Source organism: Nerophis lumbriciformis, linkage group LG21 (assembly GCF_033978685.3).
Source record: "Nerophis lumbriciformis linkage group LG21, RoL_Nlum_v2.1, whole genome shotgun sequence".
Classification (NCBI taxonomy): domain Eukaryota; kingdom Metazoa; phylum Chordata; class Actinopteri; order Syngnathiformes; family Syngnathidae; genus Nerophis; species Nerophis lumbriciformis.
The window spans coordinates 15,029,693-15,055,000 of NC_084568.2; the positions used below are offsets into that span (position 1 = coordinate 15,029,693).

Below are 25,308 nucleotides of genomic sequence, written 5' to 3' on the forward strand. Positions count from 1 at the left end.
CATCAGCCCGGAGGTCGGGTATTGGGCGCAGTTGGGTGTTCCAACAGGACAATGACCCCAAACACACGTCAAAAGTGGTAAAGGAATGGCCAAATCAGGCTAGAATGAAGGTTTTAGAATGGCCTTCCCAAAGTCCTGACTTAAACGTGTGGACAACAAGTCCATGTCAGAAAACCAACAAATTTAGCTGAACAGCACCAATTTTGTCAAGAGGAGTGGTCAAAAATTCAAGCAGAAGCTTGTGGATGGCTACCAAAAGCGCCTTATTGCAGTGAAACTTGCCAAGGGACATGTAAGCAAATATTAACATTGCTGTATGTATACTTTTGACCCAGCAGATTTGCTCACATTTTCAGTAGACCCATAATAAATTCATAAAAGAACCAAACTTCATGACTGTTTTTAGTGACCAACAAGTATGTGCTCCAATAACTCTATCACAAAAAAATAAGAGTTGTAGAAATGATTGGAAACTTAAGACATTTATATATATATATATATATATATATATATGCATGTATATATATATATATATATAATAGTTACTTTAAATGCAGTCGGCTTTCGGCCCCCGGCCAAATATTTTTAGTTCAATGCGTCCAAGTCAAAATATTTAGACACATCTACTCTAGGTCCAGGGGGCCTTACCAAGAGGCACACCCCTTTACTTTTGTGCACATTGTGTATCTACTCATCATGTCCTAATTCCTTCTCTTGCAACCATAGATGACCTTCCATGTGATCTACAAGGCCCCGTGCGGGCTGTGCCTCCGTAACATGGCCGAGATCCAGCACTACCTCTTCCAGACACGCTGTGACTTTATCTTCTTGGAGATGTTCTGCCTCGATCCCTACGTGCTGGTCGACCGTCCTTTCCTGCCGCTGAGGCCCTTCTACTATATCCCTGACATCACCGGCGGAAACGAGGACATCCCGCTGTCCTGCGTCAACGAGATTGATTCCACGCCACCTCCCAACGTTGCCTACAGTAAGAACTACATTTGTAAAACGTGTTAGCCTTTCGGTGACTTACTTTGATTTATATGAGAGAGAGTAAAGAGATGGATTAAAGTTCTTCTCTCCTCATCAAGGCAAAGAGCGCATTCCTGAAGACGGAGTGTTCATCAACACAAGTCCTGACTTCCTGGTTGGATGTAATTGCACTGATGGCTGTCTGGACAAGTTAGTGAAGCGACACATCTGTAATCCGTCCTCCCCCCACTAGTTGTATTAAAGTTTCCTTTGTGTGTCTTCATTGCAGGTCCAAATGTTCTTGCCACCAGCTGACCCTGCAGGCCACAGGTTGTACTCCGGGTGCACAGATCAACCCAAATGCTGGATATCTCCACAAGCGATTAGAGGAGTGCCTGCCCACAGGGTCAGCAATTTGCACTCACACCTCCTTTAAGAGAAGAACTAAAAAGCAAGCTAACATTATATTGTTTTATTTATTTTGCCTCTTGTGTAATTCTTGCTCAGGATTTATGAATGCAATAAGCGTTGCAAGTGTTGCAGCCAGATGTGCACCAACCGTTTGGTGCAGCACGGCCTGCAGGTGCGGCTTCAGCTCTTCAAGACCCAGAACAAAGGCTGGGGCATCCGCTGCTTAGACGACGTGGCAAAGGGCTCTTTTGTCTGCATCTATGCCGGTATGTCACACAATTTTTACCCTTAAAACCAAGTAATTGTGCACTCACAAAAGGCAATTTCTGCCATGGTTGGTCATGCTGGACTAATGGCACGGGTGCCATAGTTGGAACCGGCGCTACGTAGAGGATAAAAATGTGGATAAAGGATACTTTATTTGATCTATTTTACTCTTATTTTTTATTTTCCCTCCTGAGAGATTGCCACCTTATTATGGTTAAGAGCTACCAGCTGGAGCTTAGTCTTCAGGTGGGACACCCATGTGTGAAGGTATGAAGGTAGAGGCCTGACAAAGTCCAATACTCATCTTCAGGTTGGAGTTGGACACACAGGTCCTGATTTACTAAAGGTTTGCGTGTACTAAAACCTAATAGCACACGCAAAGCTGATCTACTAAACATGTGCAAAGTGGATTGCGTCTGCTCAGTGAGCAGAATAATGCGTGAAATGGGACGGCGTGGCGCAGTGGAAGAATGGCCGTGCGCGACCCGAGGGTCCCTGGTTCAATCCCCACCTAGTACCAACCTCGTCATGTCCGTTGTGTCCTGAGCAAGACACTTCACCCTTGCTCCTGATGGGTGCTGGTTAGCGCCTTGCATGGCAGCTCCCTCCATCAGTGTGTGAATGTGTGTGTGAATGGGTAAATGTGGAAGTAGTGTCAAAGCGCTTTGAGTACCTTGAAGGTAGAAAAGCGCTATACAAGTACAGCCCATACAACCCACAACCCAAATCCATTTTATGTTTCTGTCTTAATTAATATGCAAAATATACACTAATCATCAAAATGCCCACAATACTGGGACAAGAAAGTGCAAATATAAATATTTACCACACGCAATGTGATTTATCAACACTCATCACCGTTTTGCGAGCACTATTTTGTATTTTATTTAGTAACTGGGCAAACTGACAGTTCCGCACACGGCTGCAGGATCGGAGCTCGGGCTGCACAGACAGAAGATGGACCGACAAAAATCCTCCGTCGTACGTGTGTGGGGCAACATTTTGGATGATCAGAACAAAAAAAAAAATAGACATATCGTCCATTCAGCAACATCATTTTATAGGTGCTAGAGGACATTAGGGGCCGATTAAAACAAATTCAATTAATGCGTTTTGGTGTTCTTTAGTATTTTCTCATGAAGTTTTTTTCACATGGAATATATATCATTAAAATATTTCTTGTATGAAAAAAAACTTCTTGAAGTATGAATTTTTGCGTTTTGAGCGGAGTAAGTACAGCCTCTCTCCCATGCACCTTTAGCGGTAATCTTTTTTAATGTAAACCTACCAGCATATCAAACAGGATACAAAGGACTGACTTTTGTTTGATTACTCAATTTATTATTACAACACAGGAGAGCTACTTGTGGTAGCAGCCACGTGACACAAAGTCGGGACATTCCTCCAGCGTCTCCGGTGCCATTATGTCTGCCCGACTGGCCAACGGGAACACATTGTGTCAGCAATAGATGGCAAGGTGATCACCTGGATGAACTAATAGACGTCCTCACAAATATGAATACGAAGCATTAAATGCATTGAATTTAGTTTTTCCTTGCCTCTATTTTTTTTTATATTGTCGAAATCAAATGTTGGCAAAGCTGTGTGTCGCCAAAGTATCCACAGCCTGTAGACACGTGCGTACGTGAGCCATGAAGTTGGTGTGAGGCACCGCACGTTTCTATTAGGTAAAGTAACTATGTAAAAAAGGGTGGGATTCAAAAAGGGTATACCGTACTTCTTCCCATTACCCTTTTGAGATATGTTTAATTTAATTTAATTTAATTTTATTTTATTAATTAAATGGTATTTTATTTTTTGTGAAATAATAATATTGCCATTGAGCACAAGATTGTTCACTGGAGATATGTATTTATATTATGTACTACATGTATGAGGTGGAGTTGACTATGACAAAAAACATCAAACATATTTTCATGTCCGGTTCACTCTTGATACATCTCATATTTGCCGTAAAAAAAGGGCCCACGCCAGGTTTTTGTGCGTACGCCCGCTAAATACGTGAGGCCCCTGATCTTTTGCCTATGGAGAACTTTTGGTTCATCATTAAACGAAAAATACTTTAAAAATAACCATATCAGGCAAAGAATGGGAGCGAATGTCAACACCAAAACTCATAACCTCGATGCCCACACGTCTTCAAACTGTTTTGAAAAGAAGAGGAGACAGTACAACGTGGTAAACATGCCGCTGTCCCAACTATTTTGAGACCTGTATCATCCATACATTCTTTTGTATTCCACATTTTAAACACTTATGCATTAAGGCTGTGAATATTTGGGCACCACACGATTTGATTTGATTCTTTGGGGTAATGATTCGATTCAGAATCGATTCTCGATCCTTTTTTTAATAACATCGCGTGCCAGTTCTATGATTAACTATATTCCTCCATAAAATAGATAAACCGCTCTGATCAATTTCTATATTATTTAAAAGAAAACTGGTTTTGTTTAATACAATGCTTCCCAAACATTTAATAAAGTCCAAATACAAATAAAGCAGCAAGAGAAGTATCCAACACTTCTCTTTTCTAAAGTAAATATGTACAGCAAATATGATCATCTATATCAACAATATGATTTGCCTGAGTGGTTGAACAGGACATATTGGTAAAAAAAAAAAAAATCGATTTAGAATCGTTAATCTGAAAATATATATTTTTGACACCCCTATTATGCATGTTCTGTTGTGAATAAAATATTGGCTTGTGATTTTAAGTCTTGTTTTCATTCTCTGCAAATATAAAGAATGTACCAACTTGTATTTTGAAGCTTCCTTTGCACCGAACAGGAATTCAGGGAGCCAGAACAAGAGATACACCAGGTGGCACAAAATGTTACTGTGTGCATGTGTTAATGCTGTGTAACAAGACAGTAGTTACTGTATGTTATGGTTGTTGTTTAACTTTGCTTAGCTATAACAAGGAAGTGTCCAATACTACAAATCAAGTTGACATATACCAGTGCTTCTCAAATAGTTTCTGTACGCTGAGGCAGGACAAGGTAAGGAGATGCAGTGTGTGTACCCTAAGAGTTCTTTCCCCTTTGCACTTTCAGGTAAAATCCTAACCGATGACTTTGCCGACAAAGAAGGTTTAGAGATGGGTGATGAGTACTTTGCTAATTTGGACCACATTGAGAGCGTGGAGAATTTCAAGGAGGGCTATGAGAGCGAGGCTCACTGTTCAGACAGCGAGGGCAGCGGTGTGGACATGTCCAGGTTAAAAATCCAACCATCAGCCTTGGTGTCGGGTAACTCTTTTGGACGACAGGCCAAAAAAGGTGAATAGTTAGTGTGTATCTTTTTTTACCCCCCGTAAAATCCCCACATTGGTTGTCGTGTTCTCTCATCGCCCTCTCCTGGTTTCCACAGATGAAAGCTCAGGCTCGTCCGCGGAAAGCAACGGCGAGGACGATAAAGAGTCAAAAAGTGAGGATGAGAGTGACAGTTCAGATGACACGTTCGTGAAGGACAATTATTTCAACAGCAGCTCCGTGTGGAGGAGCTACACCACGCGTGGACAGGCCAAAGGCAACAAGGAAGGTGAGTTAGCACTTTATAGAAGTTTTGAGATGTTACCTTCTCGGCTCAATGTGACCGTACTTTGCAAATGGCACGAGCAGGTACTACCGGTACTTTGTACAAAACCCAAAACCAGTGAAGTTGGCACGTTGTGTAAATTTTTAATAAAAACAGAATACAATGATTAGCAAATCCTTTTCAAACTAAATTCAATTGAATAGACTGCAAAGAGAAGACACTTAACGTTCGAACTGGTAAACTTTATTTTTTGCAAATATGAGCTCATTTGGAATTTGAAGCCTGCAACATGTTTCAAAAAAGCTGGCACAAGTGGCAAACAAGACTGAGAAAGTTGAGGAATGCTCATCCAACCCTTATTTGGAACATCCCACAGGTGAACAGGCTAATTGGGAACAGGTGGGTGCCATGATTGAGTATAAAAGCAGCTTCCATGAAATGCTCAGTCATTCACAAACAAGGATGGGGCGAGAGTCACCACTTTGTGAACAAATGCCTGAGCAAATTGTCCAACACTTTAAGAATAACATTTCTCAACGAGCTATTGCAAGGAATTTAGGGATCTACGGTCCGTAATATCATCCAAAGGTTCAGAGAATCTGGAGAAATCACTGCATGTAAGCGGCAAGGCCTGTGACCTTTGATCCCACAGGCGGTACTGCATCAAAAAGCGTCATCAGTGTGTAATGAATATCACCACATGGGCTCAGGAACACTTCAGAAAACCACTGTCAGTTACTACAGTTTGTCGCTAAATCTGTAAATGCAAGTTAAAAATCTACTATGCAAAGCGAAAGCCATTTATCGACAACACCCAGAAACGCCGCTGGCTTCGCTGGGCTCGAGCTCATCTAAGATGGACTGATGCAAAGTGGAAAAGTTCTGTGGTCTGACGAGTCCACATTTCAAATTGTTTTTTGAAACTGGACGTCGTGTCCTCCGGACCAAAGAGGAAAAGAACCACCTGGACTGTTATAGGCCCAAAGTTCAAAAGCCAGCATCTGTGATGGTATGGGGGTGTATTAGTGCCCAAGGCATGGGTAACTTACACATCTGTGAAGGCACCATTAATGCTTAAAGGTACATACAGGTTTTGGAGCAACATATGTTGCCATCCAAGCAATGTCTTTTTTATGGACGCCCCTGCTTATTTTAGCAAGACAATGCCAACCCACATTCTGCACATGTTACAACAGCGTGGCTTTGTAGTAAAAGAGTGCAGGTACTAGACTGGCCTGCCTGTAGTCCAGACCTGTCTCCCATTGAAAATGTGTGGCGCATTATGAAGCCTAAAATCCGACAGCGGAGACCCCGGACTGTTGAACAACTTAAGCTGTACATCAAGAATTCCACCTGAAAAGCTTCAAAAATTGGTCTCCTCAGTTCCCAAACGTTTGCTGAGTGTAGTTAAAAGGAAAGGCCATGTAACACAGTGGTAGAAATGCCTCTGTGCCAACTTTTGTGCAATGTGTTGCTGCCATTAAATTCTAAGTTAATAAACATTTGTAAAAAAAAAAAAAAATGTTTTTCTCAGTTCAAACATTAAATATCTTGTCTTTGCAGTCCATTCAATTGAATACAAGTTGAAAAGGATTTGTGAATCATTGTATTCTGTTTTTATTAACGATTTACACAACGTGCCAATTTCACTGGTTTGGGGTTTTGTACTACAGTGTAGGGTTGTCAAAAGTACTATACTAATACGATACAATACACACCTGCTTCGCCAGAAAAAGAAGTAGCAGAAAAGATTAGTTGCCACTTGATCAAGGTACGCATTGAAAGATAATCGAGAGAAGGAAGTGACAGAGTGGATTGTGTTTTATGTCATGCGTTTATTCACTAATCCTACAAAAACGGTCATGAAAGGCAAAGTCTGCCACCACAAACCCAGGGAGTGAGCTTTACGTGTGCAGAAAATGTGGCCTGGGGGCCATTTGCGGAATGCAGCCCTTTTTTAAGGACCCATTGCACATTGAACAATAAAATGTACCAAAAAAGATGAAATGTTGATACTTATTACAAAATAAAAACATATATGTTTTTTATTTTTTTATCATGGTATCAAATGTAGTATCCAAAATTGGTAGTATCATTTATGACAATTCTGGTATTGTGACAACAATACTACCTTAGTTTACAAGTGCCCCATTTCAAATGTTGTTGGGATTATATCTGTCTCTCGGCTAATTGGTATGCTTTATTTTGCTACAGGATTATAGTCCACGGTCTCCAATTTGCTACAGGATTATAATCTAGTCTCCACTTTGCTACAGTATTATAGTCCGCAAACTCCATTTTGCCACATCATAGTCCACAGTCTCCATTTTGCTACCGAATTACAACCCACAAACTCCATTTTGCTAAATTATTAAAGTCCACGGTCTCCACTTTGCTACAGGATTATAATCCAGTCTCCACTTTGCTACAGGATTATAGTCCACAATCTCCATTTTGCTACATTATCATAGTCCACAGTCTCCACTATGATACAGGATTATGGTCCACAGTCTCCACTTTGCTACATGATTATAGTCCACAGTCTCCACTTTGCTACATGATTATAGTCCACAGTCTCCATTTTGCTACAGGACTATAGTCCACGGTCTCCACTTTGTTACAGGATTATAATCCAGTCCACAATCTCCATTTTGCTACATTATCATAGTCCACAGTCTCCACTTTGCTACAGGATTATGGTCCGTAGTCTCCACTTTGCTACATGATTGTAGCCCGCAGTCTCCACTTTGCTATAGGATTATAGTCCACGGTCTCCGATTTGCTACAGGATTTTATTGTCCGGACTGCACTTTGCTGCAGGATTGTAGTCCAGTCTCTACTTTGCTGCAGGATTATAGTCCACGGCCTCCACTTCGCTGCAGGGTTTTAGTCCACGGTCTCCACTTTGCTACAGGAGTATAGTCCACGGTCTCCACTTTTTTACTGGGGTATAGTCCATGGTCTCCATTTTGCTACAGGATTATGTCCAAGGTTTCAGTTGGTAGCGCGGCCGTGCTAGGTTCACCACCCACACTGGTTTAAATGTACCTTAAATGTATCTTAAAGATGTAGATAATGGGTTTTACTATGTAAAGTGTTTTAAGTCTCGAGAAAAAAGCGCTATATAAATATAATTTACTTCACTTTGCTGCAGGAATAATGTCCATGGTCGTCATTTTGCTTCAATTTTATCGTCCTCATTTTTATTGCAGTTTTTGGTCTCCTCTTGGATAACATTGATAAAGAATTATGAGGCCAGCAGTAAATAAAGGGGACCCTTTCTTATTGTCTTCTCAGAAAGTCAGGACGTTAAAGAAGGGACTACCGTTCCAGCCAAAGGAGACGAGAAGTCAGTGTCCGTGCCAGAAGAGACGGGAAAAAACAAAGTAGCATCCTGGCTCACCAACCAGGGACCGAAGAAGGTAAGGTCTAACGGTAACCAGGTTTTCTGTTCCAAGAAATATACATTTCATTAGGTACACCTTCTTTATCTTAATGCCATCCTATTCAAAAACTGTTTCAAAAATCATAATGCTCAGCAGAGCTGCAACGATTAAACGATTAAATAAAAGGCTTTGTTTTATTAAAGGAGATAAAAACAAGTTAAATAAAAGGCAAAAAAAAGGTTAAAAATATGGTGAATAGAAGGTAAAGGTAAAATAAAGTAAAAAAAATAAATTAAAAAAAAAGGTAAATGTGAGCCAAACGAAGACAAATAAATGGTAAATATAAGCCAAAAGAAGATACATAGAATGTAAATAGAAGCTAAAAGGATAAATATAAGGAAAAAATAAGCCCCAAAAAGGTAAATATAAGCCAAAAAAAAAAGAGAAATAGAAGCTAGAAGGTAAATAAAAGGTAAAGAAAGGTAAAAAAAAAAAGAAGATAAATAGAAGTTAAATAAAAAGTAAAATAAGGTCTAAAAAATAAATAGAAGCCAAAAGAAGATAAATAGAAGGTATATAGAAGCTAAAATGATAAATAGAAGGTGAAAAAGGTAAATATAAGCCAAAGGAAGGTAAATAGAAACTAAAAGAAGATAGCTAGAAGCTAAATAAAAGGCAAACGAAGATAAATAGAAGGTAAATAAAAGGTCAAATAAAGTAAAAAGGGTAAATATAAGCCAAAATAAGATACATTAGAAGGTAAATAGAAGCTAAAAGGATAATTAGAAGGTAAATAAAAGGCAAAATAAGGTTAAAAAAAGGTAAATATAGCCAAAAGAAGCTAAAAAAGGTAAATAAGAGGTAAAAGAAGGTAATGAAGGTTACGGCAAGTACAAAATCTTTGATTATTTCAACTATTTTCCATAAAATACGCATTGAGCGTATGTTTTATTCAATTAATCAAACAAACTAATTGAGCGATTACTTGATTACTAAAATAATCGATAGCTGCAGACCAAATGCTTATTATTGATTGGTTATGTCCAAGTACAGTAATATGTTGTATTGTGGTGCATCGCAGAGCCCCAATAATCAGAGCAATAAATGAATAGGCTACCTGTGTCAGTCTTGTGATTCTTTGCTTTTTCTATCCTAGGAGTCTGCAGAGGGCAAGAGGTGCGTCATCACTACCGTCCTCACCTTCCTGCAGTAAAATATCACTCATTGATCACTTTGATTGATTTCCTGTTGCTCGCAGCCAAGTGAAGCCTGACTCTGCAAAGAAGCAGGAAGTGACCACTGTCTCCGACAGTGACGACGTCCAAACCATCAGCTCGGGTTCTGACGACAACAGGGAGAAAGAGAAACCTCCTACTGGTACAAAACAGAGAGAAACAAAATAGTAATTTGAGACTCAGTCTGATTTTAAGCCCCGCCCAACTTGTCTCTGTAGGCGTGGTTAAGAAGCAGGTAGCCGTGAAGTCCACTCGAGGCATCGCCTTGAAGACGGGTCACGGCATGATGGTTAAGACGGGCGCGCCCACAGGTGGGACGTCACAAGGAGGCCAGGGTGCTAAACCGGGGCAGCAGGGACAGACGGGAGGGGGTGGAGAAAATGGCCACAAAAACACCCGCCTGTTCTTCGATGGCGAAGAATCGTGTTACATCATCGACGCCAAGCTGGAGGGAAACCTTGGCCGCTACCTCAACGTAAGTGTGTTCGCAAAACGACTACCTCTGTGTGATCACTTTTACAGCATGCTCTTTATTTGTTTCTTTGTGCAACAGCACAGCTGCAGTCCCAACCTCTTTGTCCAGAACGTCTTTGTGGACACACACGACTTGAGGTTCCCCTGGGTAGCGTTCTTTGCCAGCAAGTGAGTTTTGTCTCTAAACATACTCTTTGTTATTGTATTATTACTTTCAACAATGATCATTTGTCACTAGCATCTTTTAACATTTTGCTTATAATCCAAATGGCATAAACAATCAACACAATTACCAAAACATTTGTAAAGAAAAGATTATACTTCAAATCATTGCTTCTTAATTCCATTCTTTTGTGCTATGGTGCTTTTTCAATGTGCTGCAGTATCATGACATGAAAGGACTTAAAAAAAGTCATTAAATATATCAATTACAGATACATATATGTGTCTGTGTGTGTATGTATATGTATATATATATATACATACAGTACAGGCCAAAAGTTTGGACACACCTTCTCATTTCAATGTGTTTTCTTTATTTTCATGACTATTTACATTGTAGATTGTCACTGAAGGCATCAAAACTTTGACACCTGTGAAGTGAAAAACCTGAAGCTCATCAGGAGAATGCCAAGAGTGTGCAAAACAGTAATCAGAGCAAAGGGTGGCTGTTTTGAAGAAACTAGAATATAAAACATGTTTTCAGTTATTTCACCTTTTTTCGTTAAGTACATAACTCCACATGTGTTCATTCATAGTTTTGATGCCTTCAGTGACAATCTAGTCATGAAAATAAAGAAAACCCATTGAATGAGAAGGTGTGTGCAAACTTTTGGCCTGTAATGTATATACGTGTATAAGTGTATATATATATGTAGATATTTATACATATTTGTGTATATGTGTGTATATATATATATATATATATATATATATATATATATATATATATATATATATATATGTAGATATTTATACATGTATATGTATGTATATATGTGTATACATATGTATATACCGTATGTGTTTGTATATATATATATATGTGTGTGTGTGTGTGTGTGTGTGTGTGTGTATATATATATATATATATATATATATATATATATATATATATATATATATATATATATACATACATACATCAGGCATGGGATTTTTCGTCTATAGTCGAATATCCGTAATTTTTGTCTCTGTAAAAATATTAAAAAAACATTTTTCGTTTTTTATCCGACCTACAATGTGTGTTAAAATCTTGATCCGTCTCTTTGCCATACCTGCCAACAACTACGGTTTTCCCGTAATGAGTACAGTTTTTGATAATCCAGTGGTAAAAACTACGTTTTTTTTCATTAAAAATTATTGACTTAAAAATTGAAGCTACGTAGCGAAGCAACTCCACTGGCAGGGGACAAACTATACGGGAAACATCAATGATGATTGGTTGGTTCACGTATAAAAACATCCATGATTGGTTGGTTGGTTTATTATAATGAGTCACGATTGGTTAAGATTAGGGCAAAACATTAGGGACAGGCCAATCAGAGGCAACATAGAGTGGGTTATGGAACCAGGAAGGGAAATCACAACAGACCTCCCAAATGACGACAAGAGAGTCGGAGAAGAGAAGAGGGAATATTCAAGCGGGCGATTTATATATTTAAAAAACTAGAGGAAGATGGCAGAAGGATTCTCTTCTTCTAAATCTAACCCTAACCCACTGTAATTGACCACAAACATAATGTGAAAATGTTCCAGTCATATTTATCACTACAAACAAGTATATCTAAGTGCAAATTAGTAACATCTACTGTTTCAAGCAAATATTTCAAAGAATAACTTTAAAGTAACAATGTAAACATCCAGTGTGAGACATTAATGTTCAAATTAATGTCTTTCAATTTGTAGTTGATGAGAAGCAGTGTCCTTTACAGAGGACATTTTTTATATCAGTCTGGAAAATGTTGTACCTCAGAAAAGTAAACCAACAATATAACTTTAAATAATGTAAATACCTCACACACAGATGTTTCAAATATTGTTTCAGTGTGACGATTTATGAGGTCGCAACTTGTCCAGCCCTGCTTTCCACCCGAGTGCGGTAGAAAAATAGAGGGATGGATTGAGGATTAATTAATTATAATTACAGAAAGAAACACCACCTAATATTTTCTTATTGTCTGCTCTGTCGTTCACAAGTTGCAGACATATTCCGTCTGTTTTACACTTGAAAAGTATTTGTCCATCTTCAACATTTATTTATGTTCTAACACATTTACCCCCGCACATTAAGAACATTTTTGAACAGTTTAGAATGATCCATAGCACCATTTTTGTTGGTAAATGAGAGATTATCTGATCATCACACTTCAACATATTTAACATATAAATGCTGCCTCTTTGCTAGGTCAGCATTGCAAATTAAAATATGTTTTAATTGCTGTGCAATATAAACATGTAAAATAGGAGGTAAATGCTTATATACTCCATTACCCAGAAGGCTTAGCACTGTGGACTAGTATCAAAAATAAACATCTTGAGTCACAACATTAAGACTACCGTACATGGGAGGACAATAAATGTGCCGTTTGAACAATAAAGAGTTGATATATTGTTACACATTGTTGTTTCTTCTTCGTCTGCACAGAAAATACACATAATTTTTTATTAGATAGTTGACGTGCGCGTTTGAGCGCTGCTCAGAAACAAATTTGATTGGTGGAAATGACACTGATTGGCCAAAATATGCGGATAAAGTTGCAAGGCCGACCATAACGATTGTGACATGGTGACTTCCTGGAGGGACTGATTATACTGCAACACATGTCGACATAAATCTGTGGTTCTCAACTATTTTCTGTCTTGCTTACAGTGAAAAATGTATCTTGATCTTTAAGTAATTGATTAAGAATGTAAATGAGGTTATACCATACATGTAATTTAAATATAATTGGTATTTCACATTTACAGTAACACTCAACACTTTCAACAATTAATTTTATTATAATCAACCTTTATAAATTGCTTTTGTTTGCATTTCATTTATTGAATTATATATTTGTTTTTAATAAAATTTTAGCAACAAAATGTATTTCAATACATCTGTGTTTGTTCTCTTTAGACATGTATTTTGTTTATTATCAAGCATTGCTAAAGTTGCCACTCCCACCATTAATGAATAATATAACACAGAATATAAATCTCATTAAGATTAATTTCAGTGTTCAGTTTTGGGGTGTAGTACTTGTTACAAGAGAGAATATCTGCATATGTGGGTATAATATGATGATAAATAAATATTTTGGAATATAAGATTGAGAAAGTGGAGCTCAATGCAAAATGTAAACACTTCATTGACATAAAGTCATTCATTGTTTTCTGTTATGATCTGTTAATGACAGCACAGTTGCACCACTTCTATCTTGTCCGCATGTCCTCACAGACCATGCGTTTCATTTTGTGTCCATGCAGGCGTATCCGGGCTGGAACGGAGCTGACCTGGGACTACAACTATGAAGTGGGCAGCGTGGAGGGCAAAGTGCTTCTGTGCTGCTGCGGCTCCACCGAGTGTAGAGGAAGACTTCTGTGAGTGTTCTCTCGCTGCCCGCTGCTACTTTTTTTTATATATATAAAAAAAACTACTGTTATTGTTTTTTTAATTGTGTTTATTATTTTCTTTTAGCATTTAATGATTTCAGGTTTTTCAGTTATTTTTATATGCAGTCGTTTCATTTGACTTACAGCAAGTTTATTTGCATTTTTAAATAAAATATGGTTGTTTTTTTTCCAAAAAAGGACTGTGCCAGTCTGCTTTGTAATCCTTGGATAGTACTTCACTGATTTACTGACATTTTGCAAATCTTTATAATGAAGCCCATCTTATTATTGCTCATACTTATCCTTTATATTCTTTGTATTATTCTTCCACACATTTGCATTTTTCTTGCGGAACAAACCGGGAGAAGAACTCCCACACATGTTACATCGTTGGATGTGAGCATAGAGATGTGACATTCGCAAACAAATCGAGTCTTTTGAACGGCTTTTTTAAGTGAACGATGAAAACCGATATGCAGTTTGAACTGTTCGTGTGGGAGCCTTTTTTATGTCGTTTTTTATGCACATGCAGATACAGCATCACTCGGTTGGCAATTATTTGTAGGTTTGTATTTGTTTATTTGAAGGACAATGTGCAGTTACATTAAGAAGATGGCTGCACCATGCTAATTTCCCTCGGTAGTGCTTTTATTGTGCATCTAACATCCACGATAAGATTACACAGGATTGACAATACGCAACAATATTAAAATTACATAATGATAAACAATTTAAAATACAAGTACAATACATAGAGGGTATGTGGATTAAAAATCAGTGGGTGGTCAAGTTATAGTATTTTAGCAGCTTCATTTCATTAAAGTGCAGCAGTTATCAAAGTCCACATACAGTGCAGTAGCCGTCAGAATTGAACTAGAAAAGGGCTCAACGTCAAAAGAAGCACTGCAGCATTTGAATTTAAAACTTTGTTGTATTATTTATGTTTTTAATAGTTAAATTTTTTTCATTTGGATACATTTTTGTTAGTTATTGTTTTTATTTTTAAATTTGGATTCTTTTTACATTTTTGTAATTTTTTTTTTATTCTTTAAAAAAAATTGAATAAATTTTTTATTTGTATTTTTTTTATTTAGATTATATTTATTTTTTTATAATAATTTTTATTTGTATTTTTTTTTATTTTGATTCACTTTTCTGGTTCATTGTTCAATCGTTCACTAGGTAGGCTAGTACAGTTTTATAAAGTGTCTTAATTTTTATTCTAGTTTTATTTATACTTTTTACGTACATAAATACATTTTACCCTTACTTATTATTTGTGTTTTTTCTCTGTATTGCTAAAATGCTATTCAGTGTTCATTTCTTTGACTAATAATTTTCAACTTAGTTATCGCCAACAACCTATTTTCCTCTGATAAAAATAAGATAATAACAAATCAAAACAAATTGCTTATTGACCAAGGCGATAACAAAATGAACCGACATTTCAGTCGACGAATACAATCGGGACAAAAATGTTGACAGAAACATCATCCAATCATGTTTAATATCGTCTTGTAGATGGGTGGGACAACTTGGGAATATATCCAATCACAGCTCTTTGAAAGCGTACACCGAGGAAGTTGGATTTCTCAAGCTTGCTAACAACCGAGCTAAAACTCGCAAATTGCTGAAATAGATACTTATTTTCTTACCGGCGACAATGGTGAGTCGCATTGGCAATGTTAGCTTCATTCTGGGAAAAAAAGGCTATGGACATTGAAGCAAGCGTTGTCCAAATTGAAGAATGTCAGCAAGGATTGGACTATTGACACGTTTCACCAAATTCTACTACAGTGATGATCAGTTTGCCACTAGAGGGTGCTATTTGACCACTGTGATGAGGCCATTGTGTATACACTGCGTCCAATGATGATTAATGGGTGTGCTCACTTCTAACTTGGGCTTTCTATTTGGCAATAATACATGCCTTAGTTTTGCTCAAACCTCTCAGCGGGAGGATAAAAATCTGAATTGCCATGTAAACGTAAAGTGTATGAACTCGCTTAGAATTGCAACATTTAGGGCCTGATTTACTAAGATCCAAACACGCACTAAACGGCGTCTGCAGTCTAAAAAATAGCACATACTATTAGTAGGCGTGGCGCGTGTCATCTATTAAGACTGCGTGTGCAATTGAAAAGTGGTGCAGACAGCCTAATTTAAACAAGGATTTTGCATGTACTATACAGGGCATCACCATGGAGACACTCATTTACTGCACATTCATGTTATCATGTGGCGTTTTGTTATGTTTTCAAACATGCAGGAGACTTCTACCACTTTTTATGGGCATTTTACAAGCAGTCGGGCAGTGCATCTCCATTGACACCATTTTTATTGAAGAAGTTTTTTTTCGTATAGGAAATATTTTAATATGTGAAAAAAACAAATGTCATTAAAAAATACCTCAATTGATCAGCCCCTTACGTCTGCTAGCAGCTATGAAATTATAAATGATGTTGCTGAATAGACGAGTGCATGGAACTGTCAGTTTGCACAGTTATTAAATAAAACGCTAAATCAGGGTTATCCAAACTTCAGTCTGCCGACGTCTTCAATTTGGCCCACGAAACGTCATGAGTTAAAATAAGGAATTAGATTGCTTTTTTTTTTTTTTTTTAATAGATTACTTACGATGGTCTCACTTTGTTGTTCTCAAGTAGACCACATGAGGTAGACCTTTTATTATACGTACTCTGAATAGGAACATTTACAACATTCACTTATATGACCTAATGCAAACAACCTTCCCTAGTCATGGTGGGAAAAACAATCCCAACTACAACAAAATGTCAACAGACATGGTCACATAACACACAACCTGCTCACTGAAACTTGTGGATATTGTAAAAAAAATAAATGTCATGCACCATAAAAAAAATTGAAATCCCACCCATTCAAATCCTCTACAAAGCATGATGGGGAAAAGTGGAAACACTCGCCACACTTATCCATGTTTTTAGCTGCTGGATATTTCTGTCACAAAACTTTAAGGAGGTTGTCATGGAAGTAAACAAGGTAGTAGTTAAACTTTTACATACTCTTAATATACAATTATATTGATTATAATATATATGTATAGGCTATGTGTGTGTATATATATATATATATGTATTTGTGTTTATGCAGGTGTGTGTCCAGGTGTGTGCAGGTGTATGTAAGTGTGTGTAGGTGCATGCAAGTGTCTGTCCAAGTGTGTGCAAGTGTATGCAAGTGTGTGTCCAGGTGTGTGCAGCTGTATGCAAGTGTGTGTCCAGGTGCGTGCAGGTGTATGCAAGTTGGTGTCCAGGTGTATGCAAGTGTGTGTCCAGGTGCGTGCAGGTGTATGCAAGTTGGTGTCCAAGTGTATGCAAGTGTGTGTCCAGGTGTGTGTCCAGGTGTCTGTCCAGGTGTATGCAAGTGTGTGTCCAGGTGTATGCAGGTGTGTGTCCAGGTGTATGCAAGTGTGTGTCCAGGTGTATGCAGGTGTGTGTGCAGGTGTATGTAAGTGTGTGCAGGTGCATGCAAGTGTGTGCAGTTGTATGCAAGTGTGTGTCCAGGTGCGCGCAGGAGTGTGTCCAGGTGTATGCAAGTGTGTGTCCAGGTGCGCGCAGGTGTATGCAAGTGTGCTCAGGTGTATGCAAGTGTGTGTCCAGGTGTATGCCAGTGTGTGTGCAGGTATGTGCAGGTGTATGCAAGTGTGTGTCCAGGTATGTGCAGGTGTATGCAAGTGTGTGTCCAGGTATGTGCAGGTGTGTGTCCAGGTGTGCGCTGGTGTGTCCAGGTGAGTTTCCAAGTGTGTCCAGGTATGTGTTCAGGTGTGTGCATGTTTATATGTCAATATTTGCTAATATTATGTGTGTGTAAATATTTGTTAATATTGTGTGTTTGTGTCTGTGTATGTAAATATTTGCTAATAATGTGTGTGTATATGTGAATATTTACAATATTATGTGAGTATACAGTTTGTGTATATATGCTAATATTGTGTGTATACAGTATGTGAATATTTGTTAGTATGGTGTGTCTGCATGTGAGTCTTGTTGTGGGGCAGACTGGCTCGTACATGCACATGCATCCTCCGCTGTTACCATTTCTAATAGAAAGTAGCGTACAGTTCTAACTTATATCTGTCAGTAGACTCGCTATGGAAGCGCTAAAAACTACAACAAAGATGACGAGGAGAAGACGCTGTGGAAATAAGACCGCCCACAAAACGGCGCGTCCTGAAGCGACGGTCAGAAGGCGACTTGAAGATGGTCTGTAAAACATCAACATTCTGACCAAAGAACCACCATTACATGTTATGTAGACCACAAGGAAGTGTTTTAAATGATGAATACTTGCATTTGTGCATGGTACCATAGGAAGTTGCAAGTACAGCACTTTGATAAAGAAGGTGAGGAGCAACATTGAACTCAAGGAAGAACTCAACTAAAATGGGAAGTTGACTCTCCTGGATCATCACTGTCCTGCCAACAACAACATCCACATGAGAAATGGCTACACAACCTGGTGCTTTTTCGGCACCGACTTGGCGATCACTCCAGCAGCACTAAGAGCGGACTTCGCTAAACTACCTCAAGGGGATGTTGCAATTTTCAATGCCAACGAAGTAACGGACTCAAAAAAACGCTCCAACGTAAGTAAAGCAAGGCTCTACTTTTCCAAGAAATGTGCTAGCTTGATGCTAATATACATTGGCTTTGCTGTTGACCTGCTACTGCTTAGCATTAGCGATTTTACACAACACCCAAGTTTGTTTAAACAACACCCAAGTTTGTTAATGAGAAATACAACTCAGATGCACGTTAAGTCAAAGAGCTTGTGCGTAGTAAGTACAATACTTAGAGTACGAACACTTTTTAGGGCGCAACAAAAACCAACCCTACTGCCATCTAACGTCTTCATGTCATACTTGCAAACGGTGATAAAACAAGATCTAACAACTGGACAGCAGTTATCATAATCAGCTCTTTTTTAAATGTTAAAATATTATTAAAAAAAGATGCAAATATTATCAACACACTGTACTGAAAATTGGTACTGGTGAGTAACGGTATCCATTCCCAGGTACCAGATGGGTTCCAATCCCCAGTTGGAAGTGGTGTTAAAAATTCCTTTGTACATTTTATTCATCATTTATATTTATTGTAATTGTGTATTGCACATTGTCGTTATTCTCCATGAAAAGTGTTCTGCTCTTAGTTTGGGAGTCTGAAACCAATTATTTGGATGTAGATGATTTCTGGAGTGGAAAAAGAAGAAATACTTTGTGTGACCGGGGTGACTTCTGAAGGCGAGCGTATGAGTTATGAGGACAAATATTGTTTGCTGTGTCTCGCACGTGTTGCTGCGTGTCAGGGACGGCAGGAAGGCCAAGCAGCTGCTGGCCTGATAAGTTTGTCCTTCTTCCTCCTCCGCGTGATCGTTTGATGACAACTTCATGGAGAAATATTATAAAAGTTTGTCCTTTGGTGTGTTATCAGCACTCTGCTGAGGATGCACTCAGCCAAGAACCGTTCAAAACGTCTTGTGCCTCGATGTTATGTTTTTAAGCAAAACTGCATGGTCATTTCATCAAATATTCCCATTTTGAATTGATTTCCAACATGAAACTTATTCTCCATCTAACACAACATGACGTCATTCATCTGGGGAGAAAAGTCAACATTATGAAAATGAAAATGTCAACAAAAACAAAGGAGTGTGTCCAAAAGGCTTTCATTGTCTCAACATGGACACAATTCAAGTACTTTCTCTTCCATTATTCAAATGTTTACATCGGGAATATTAAGACTGCAGTGGACAATTGGCCATGTTCTCTGTAATGGATATTCAATGATGTCTACTGTAGTGGACATTTTGTTGTTGTCTGTTGTAGTCCGCTGTAATGGACATTTCTACACATCCCTAGTTGTAAACATTTCTCCACGTTCATTGTGGTGGACATTTGTCCACAATCTCTGTAATGGAGTTTTCTTCACATCTGTTGTAGTGGACATTTGTCCACGTCCTTTGTAATGGACATCCGATTATATCCACTGTACTGGACACTTTGCCATGTCTATTGTAGTCCACTGTAATGGACATTTCTCCTCGTCCACTGTATTGGACATTTTTGCCACATCCTCTGTAATGGACATCCGATTATCTCCGCTACAGTGGACACTTTGCCATGTCTACTGTAGTGGACAGTTTGCCATGTTGTCCATTGTAATGGACATGTTTGCCACGTCCTCTGTAATGGACATCTGATTATGTCCACTGTAGTGGACACTTTGCCATGTCTATTGTAGTCCACTGTAATGGACATTTCTCCTCGTCCATTGTAATGGACATTTTTGCCACGTCCTCTGTAATGGACATCCGATTATGTCCACTGTGGTGGACACTTTGCCATGTCTATTGTAGTCCGCTGTAGTGGACATTTTTGCTGTGTCCTCTGTAAAGGACATCCAATTATGTCCACTGTAGTGGACACTTTGCCATGTCTATTGTAGTCCACTGCAGTGGACATTTCTCCTCATCCATTGTAATGGACATTTTCGCCACATCTTCTGTAAAGGACATCCGATTATGTTCACTGTAGTGGACACTTTGCCATGTCTATTGTAGTCCACTGTAATGGACATTTCTCCTCGTCCATTGTAATGGACATTTTTGCCACGTCCTCTGTAATGGACATCCGATTATGTCCACTGTGGTGGACACTTTGCCATGTCTATTGTAGTCCGCTGTAGTGGACATTTTTGCTGTGTCCTCTGTAAAGGACATCCAATTATGTCCACTGTAGTGGACACTTTGCCATGTCTATTGTAGTCCACTGCAGTGGACATTTCTCCTCATCCATTGTAATGGACATTTTCGCCACATCTTCTGTAAAGGACATCCGATTATGTTCACTGTAGTGGACACTTTGCCATGTCTATTGTAGTCCACTGCAGTGGACATTTCTCCTCGTCCACTGTAATGGACATTTTTTCCACGTCCTCTGTAATGGACATCCGATTATGTCTACTGTAGTGGACATTTTGCCATGTCTATTGTAGTCCACTGTAGTGGACATTTTTGCTGTGTCCTCTGTAAAGGACATCCAATTATATCCACTGCAGTGGACACTTTGCCATGTCTATTGTAGTCCACTGCAGTGGACATTTCTCCTCGTCCACTGTAATGGACATTTTTTCCACGTCCTCTGTAATGGACATGCGATTATGTCTACTGTAGTGGACACTTTGCCATGTCTATTGTAGTCCACTGTAGTGGACATTTTTGCTGTGTCCTCTGTAAAGGACATCCAATTATGTCCACTGCAGTGGACACTTTGCCATGTCTATTGTAGTCCACTGCAGTGGACATTTCTCCTCGTCCATTGTAATGGACATTTTTGCCACGTCTTCTGTAATGGACATCCGATTATGTCCACTGTAGTGGACACTTTGCCATGTCTATTGTAGTCCACTGCAGTTAACATTTCTCCTCGTCCACTGTAATGGAAATTTTGTCCACGTCCTCTGTAATGGACATCCGATTATGTCTACTGTAGTGGACACTTTGCCATGTCTACTGTAGTCCACTGTAGTGGACTGTCACACTCCTGACTGGAGTGGGGGTAATATGAAGCCTTCGCTGAGTCAAAGATGGCAGAGCAGGCAGTTCAGCAGAGTTTTGACAAGTTTATTTTCCTCCCAAGTGAACAGAAGTTTTGTGGCCAAACAAAAGGAGACCTTCCACAGCTGTTGAGCTCCTCACACCCCAGCAGTGTGTGGCCAAAAGGCCGACTGAAGGCCGACTCCCTACTGTACTGCACAAAGTCTTTGTGCCTTTTTTTTATTTTTTTAATTCCACCCCTGAAGTAAATCCTGAGGTGGTTCAGTCCAATAATTACTTGCAGGTGTGCCTCATTGGTACAAGGGCCTAAACAATTGACCCTCCCTCTCTAAAGACCCAGGCCCAAATCCCAGTGAGACAAGTTTACATCAGCAAGTCTTGTTGGACATGTTTTACTTGACACTGTTCAGCAGAAGTTGAAGGTCAAACTGTCACATGACCTCCCTGCCCTCCAGCGGCTGCAAGGTCATGCAGACCACAGGTAATCAGCAAGTAGGTTGTTCTACCTGCAGTATGTTGAATAATAAACTACAACATTGTTTTTAATATATAATTACAGAGGATGTGGCAAAAATGTCCACAGCAATGGACGTGGCATCAACAAATGTCCATTACAGAGGACGTGGACAGGTGTCCACCACAATGGACGTGGCAACACTAAACTCGTTAAAGTACCTGGGAGTCCACCTGGACCACAAACTGGACTGGTCAACAGACGAAAGGTCAGAGCAGACTCTTCTTCTCAGAAGGTCAAATGGGCGTGGCTTCTAAGTGGCACCTACTTAGGAAATGGGAAGTATACGTCATATCCGGCTGCCATTTTAATTTCCAAACCCACCCCCACCCCTCACACATGCCTTGTTTTTCTTTTTTTCTGTATTTTTATCAAGTCAGGCCCATTTTTTATTCTATGGTAGAGACTGGTATTGTTTTTAAGTTGGCCCTAACCTCATTAAATAACCAAAGGCTATTTTGTGACAGTTTTAGTAACAGAGTTGAGTTAATGTCCATACAGAATACACACACCCTATTTTATAAGCCTTTAGGGTGTATTATTTAATCTGCTGTAACTTAAAAATAGTTACATACTTATTTTCTTACTTTATAAACATTATTGTACTCTTAAAAAAAACTAAACCCTCTCTGCGGAATACACGAAGCCACACACACACACACACACACACACACACACACACACACACATATCATATTGTCCGGTCCGCCCTTATTCAGGACCCCCGACACCTCCTCTGTAATGGACATTTCTCCACATCCTCTGTAATGGATATTCGATGATGTCTACTGTAGATTTTGTTGTCTATTGTAGTCCACTGTAATAGACATTTCTACACATCCATTTTTGTCCACGTCTATTGTGATGGACGTTTGTCCACGTCCTCTGTAATGGCTATGCAATGATGTCCACTGTGGTGGACACTTTGCTTTATCTATTGTAGTCCACTGTGGTGGACATTTCTCCACATCCATCCATCCATCCATTTTCTACCGCTTATTCCCTTTGGGGTTGCGGGGGGCGCTGGAGCCTATCTCAGCTGCAATCGGGCGGAAGGCGGGGTACACCCTGGACAAGTCGCCACCTCATCGCAGGGCCAACACAGATAGACAGACAACATTCACACTCACATTCACACACTAGGGCCAATTAAGTGTTGCCAATCAACCTATCCATTGTAGTAAATTTGTTGCCAAGTCCATTGTGGTGGACATTTGTCCACGTCCTCTGTAATGGCTATGCGATGATGTCCACTGTGGTGGACACTTTGCTATGTCTATTGTAGTCCAATGTGTATGTGTGTATATATGTATGTATTAGAGATGCGCGGATAGGCAATTATTTCATCCGCAACCGCATCAGAAAGTCGTCAACCATCCGCAATCCACCCGATCTAACATTTGATCAGAACTGCATCCGCCCGCCATCCGCCCGCACCCGCTGTTATATATCTAATATAGACGATGCAAGGCATTAGTGAGGTTATAAAGCTTTTGCCTGTTAAAGAAAGGAGACTGATCCAACGCAGCACAGACATTCGCGTGCCACGCTGTCACGACACAGACGCACACCAGTGCGCAATCATATGGGAGCCGCGCTGAGCGCACCTCCAAGCGCGTCTCGCTGCCGGCGACGGCCGGGTATATGGGCCCGACGCTCCAGCGCCATCCATTTTCAGGGCTAGTTGATTCGGCAGGTGGGTTGTTACACACTCCTTAGCGGGTTCCGACTTCCATGGCCACCGTCCTGCTCTCTATATCAACCAGGGTGAGCCCCACCCCTTTCATGAGCGCACTGCGCGGAGTGACCCCTGTTACGCGCCCCCGACAACAGGGGTGGCGGGCAGGTAAGCTGCGCGGGCGGAGCGCGCGGAGTGACCCCTGTTACGAGCCCCCGGCCACGGGGGTGGCGGGCAGGTAAACTGCTTACCTGCTGCGCGTGACGCCGGCCGCGGCGAAGGCGGACGAGGCGGGGTGTCGGTGCGGTGGGCGCGGTGGTGACCCTGGACGTGCGTCGGGCCCTTCTCGCGGATCGCCTCAGCTACGGCTCCCGGTGGGGCCCTCTCGGGGGAAGGGGCCTCGGTCCCGGACCCCGGCGAGGCGTCCCTTCTCCGCTCCGTAAAAGTGGCCATCTCTTTTTTTTTTTTTCTTCTGTTGTGGCATATGCTGCAGGTGCCTGCTCGTTTTTCGTATGTGGGTAACAACATTTAACTATGTATATATATTTTCGAATTGGTTTAACTGCCACCCGCCTGAATCTATTTAAAATCTAATTTTTTTTAATTTCAATCGCCCGACCTGACCCGACCCGACCCGCTGATAAAATCTAATCTTTTTAAATTTCATCCGCCCGATCCACGGATAATCCGCGGACTCCGCGGTTTTGCCCGCAAACCGCGCATCTCTAGTATGTATGTATATATATATGTATGTATGTATGTGTGTGTGTATATGTATGTATATATACATATGTATGTATGTATGTATGTATGTATGTATATATATATGTATTTATATATGTATGTATGTATGTATGTATGTATGTATATATATATGTATTTATATATATATATATATATATATATATATATATATATATATATATATATATATATATATGTGTGTGTATGTATATGTATGTGTATATATATATATGTATATACAATCCCCGTTTCCATATGAGTTGGTAAATTGTGTTAGATGTAAATATAAACAGAATACAATGATTTGCAAATCCTTTTCAACCCATATTCAGTTGAATGCACTACAAAGACAAGATATTTGATGTTCAAACTCATAAACTTTATTTTTTTTTTGCAAATAATCATTAACTTAGAATTTCATGGCTGCAACACGTGCCAAAGTCGTTGGGAAAGGGCATGTTCACCACTGTGTTACATGGCCTTTCCTTTTAACAACACTCAGTAAATGTTTGGGAACTGAGGAGACACATTTCTTAAGCTTCTCAGGTGGAATTCTTTCCCATTCTTGCTTGATGTACAGCTTAAGTTGTTCAACAGTCCGGGAGTCTCCGTTGTGGTGTTTTAGGCTTCATAATGCGCCACACATTTTCAATGGGAGACAGGTCTGGACTACAGGCAGGCCAGTCTAGTACCCGCACTCTTTTACTATGAAGCCACGTTGATGTAACACGTGGCTTGACATTGTCTTGCTGAAATAAGCAGGGGCGTCCATGGTAACGTTGCTTGGATGGCAACATATGTTGCTCCACAACCTGTATGTACCTTTCAGCATTAATGGTGCCTTCACAGATGTGTAAGTTACCCATGTCT

General features: G+C 39.7%; 1 protein-coding gene across 1 annotated transcript in view; it reads left to right on the forward strand.

The window, feature by feature from the left end:
* The window catches only part of LOC133621069 (histone-lysine N-methyltransferase SETDB1-B-like), a 37,274-nt gene extending 23,093 nt beyond the window's left edge, over positions 1–14,181 (forward strand). Inside the window, exons 14-25 of the mRNA XM_061982882.1 lie at positions 727–988; positions 1,092–1,182; positions 1,262–1,378; positions 1,480–1,649; positions 4,731–4,955; positions 5,047–5,217; positions 8,512–8,636; positions 9,757–9,776; positions 9,859–9,977; positions 10,054–10,310; positions 10,389–10,477; positions 13,781–14,181. Coding sequence (XP_061838866.1) covers positions 727–988; positions 1,092–1,182; positions 1,262–1,378; positions 1,480–1,649; positions 4,731–4,955; positions 5,047–5,217; positions 8,512–8,636; positions 9,757–9,776; positions 9,859–9,977; positions 10,054–10,310; positions 10,389–10,477; positions 13,781–13,898 — 1,764 coding nt within the window. The 3' untranslated portion in view covers positions 13,899–14,181. The remainder of the gene's footprint in view (positions 1–726; positions 989–1,091; positions 1,183–1,261; positions 1,379–1,479; positions 1,650–4,730; positions 4,956–5,046; positions 5,218–8,511; positions 8,637–9,756; positions 9,777–9,858; positions 9,978–10,053; positions 10,311–10,388; positions 10,478–13,780) is intronic.
* The last annotated feature ends 11,127 nt before the right edge of the window (positions 14,182–25,308 follow it).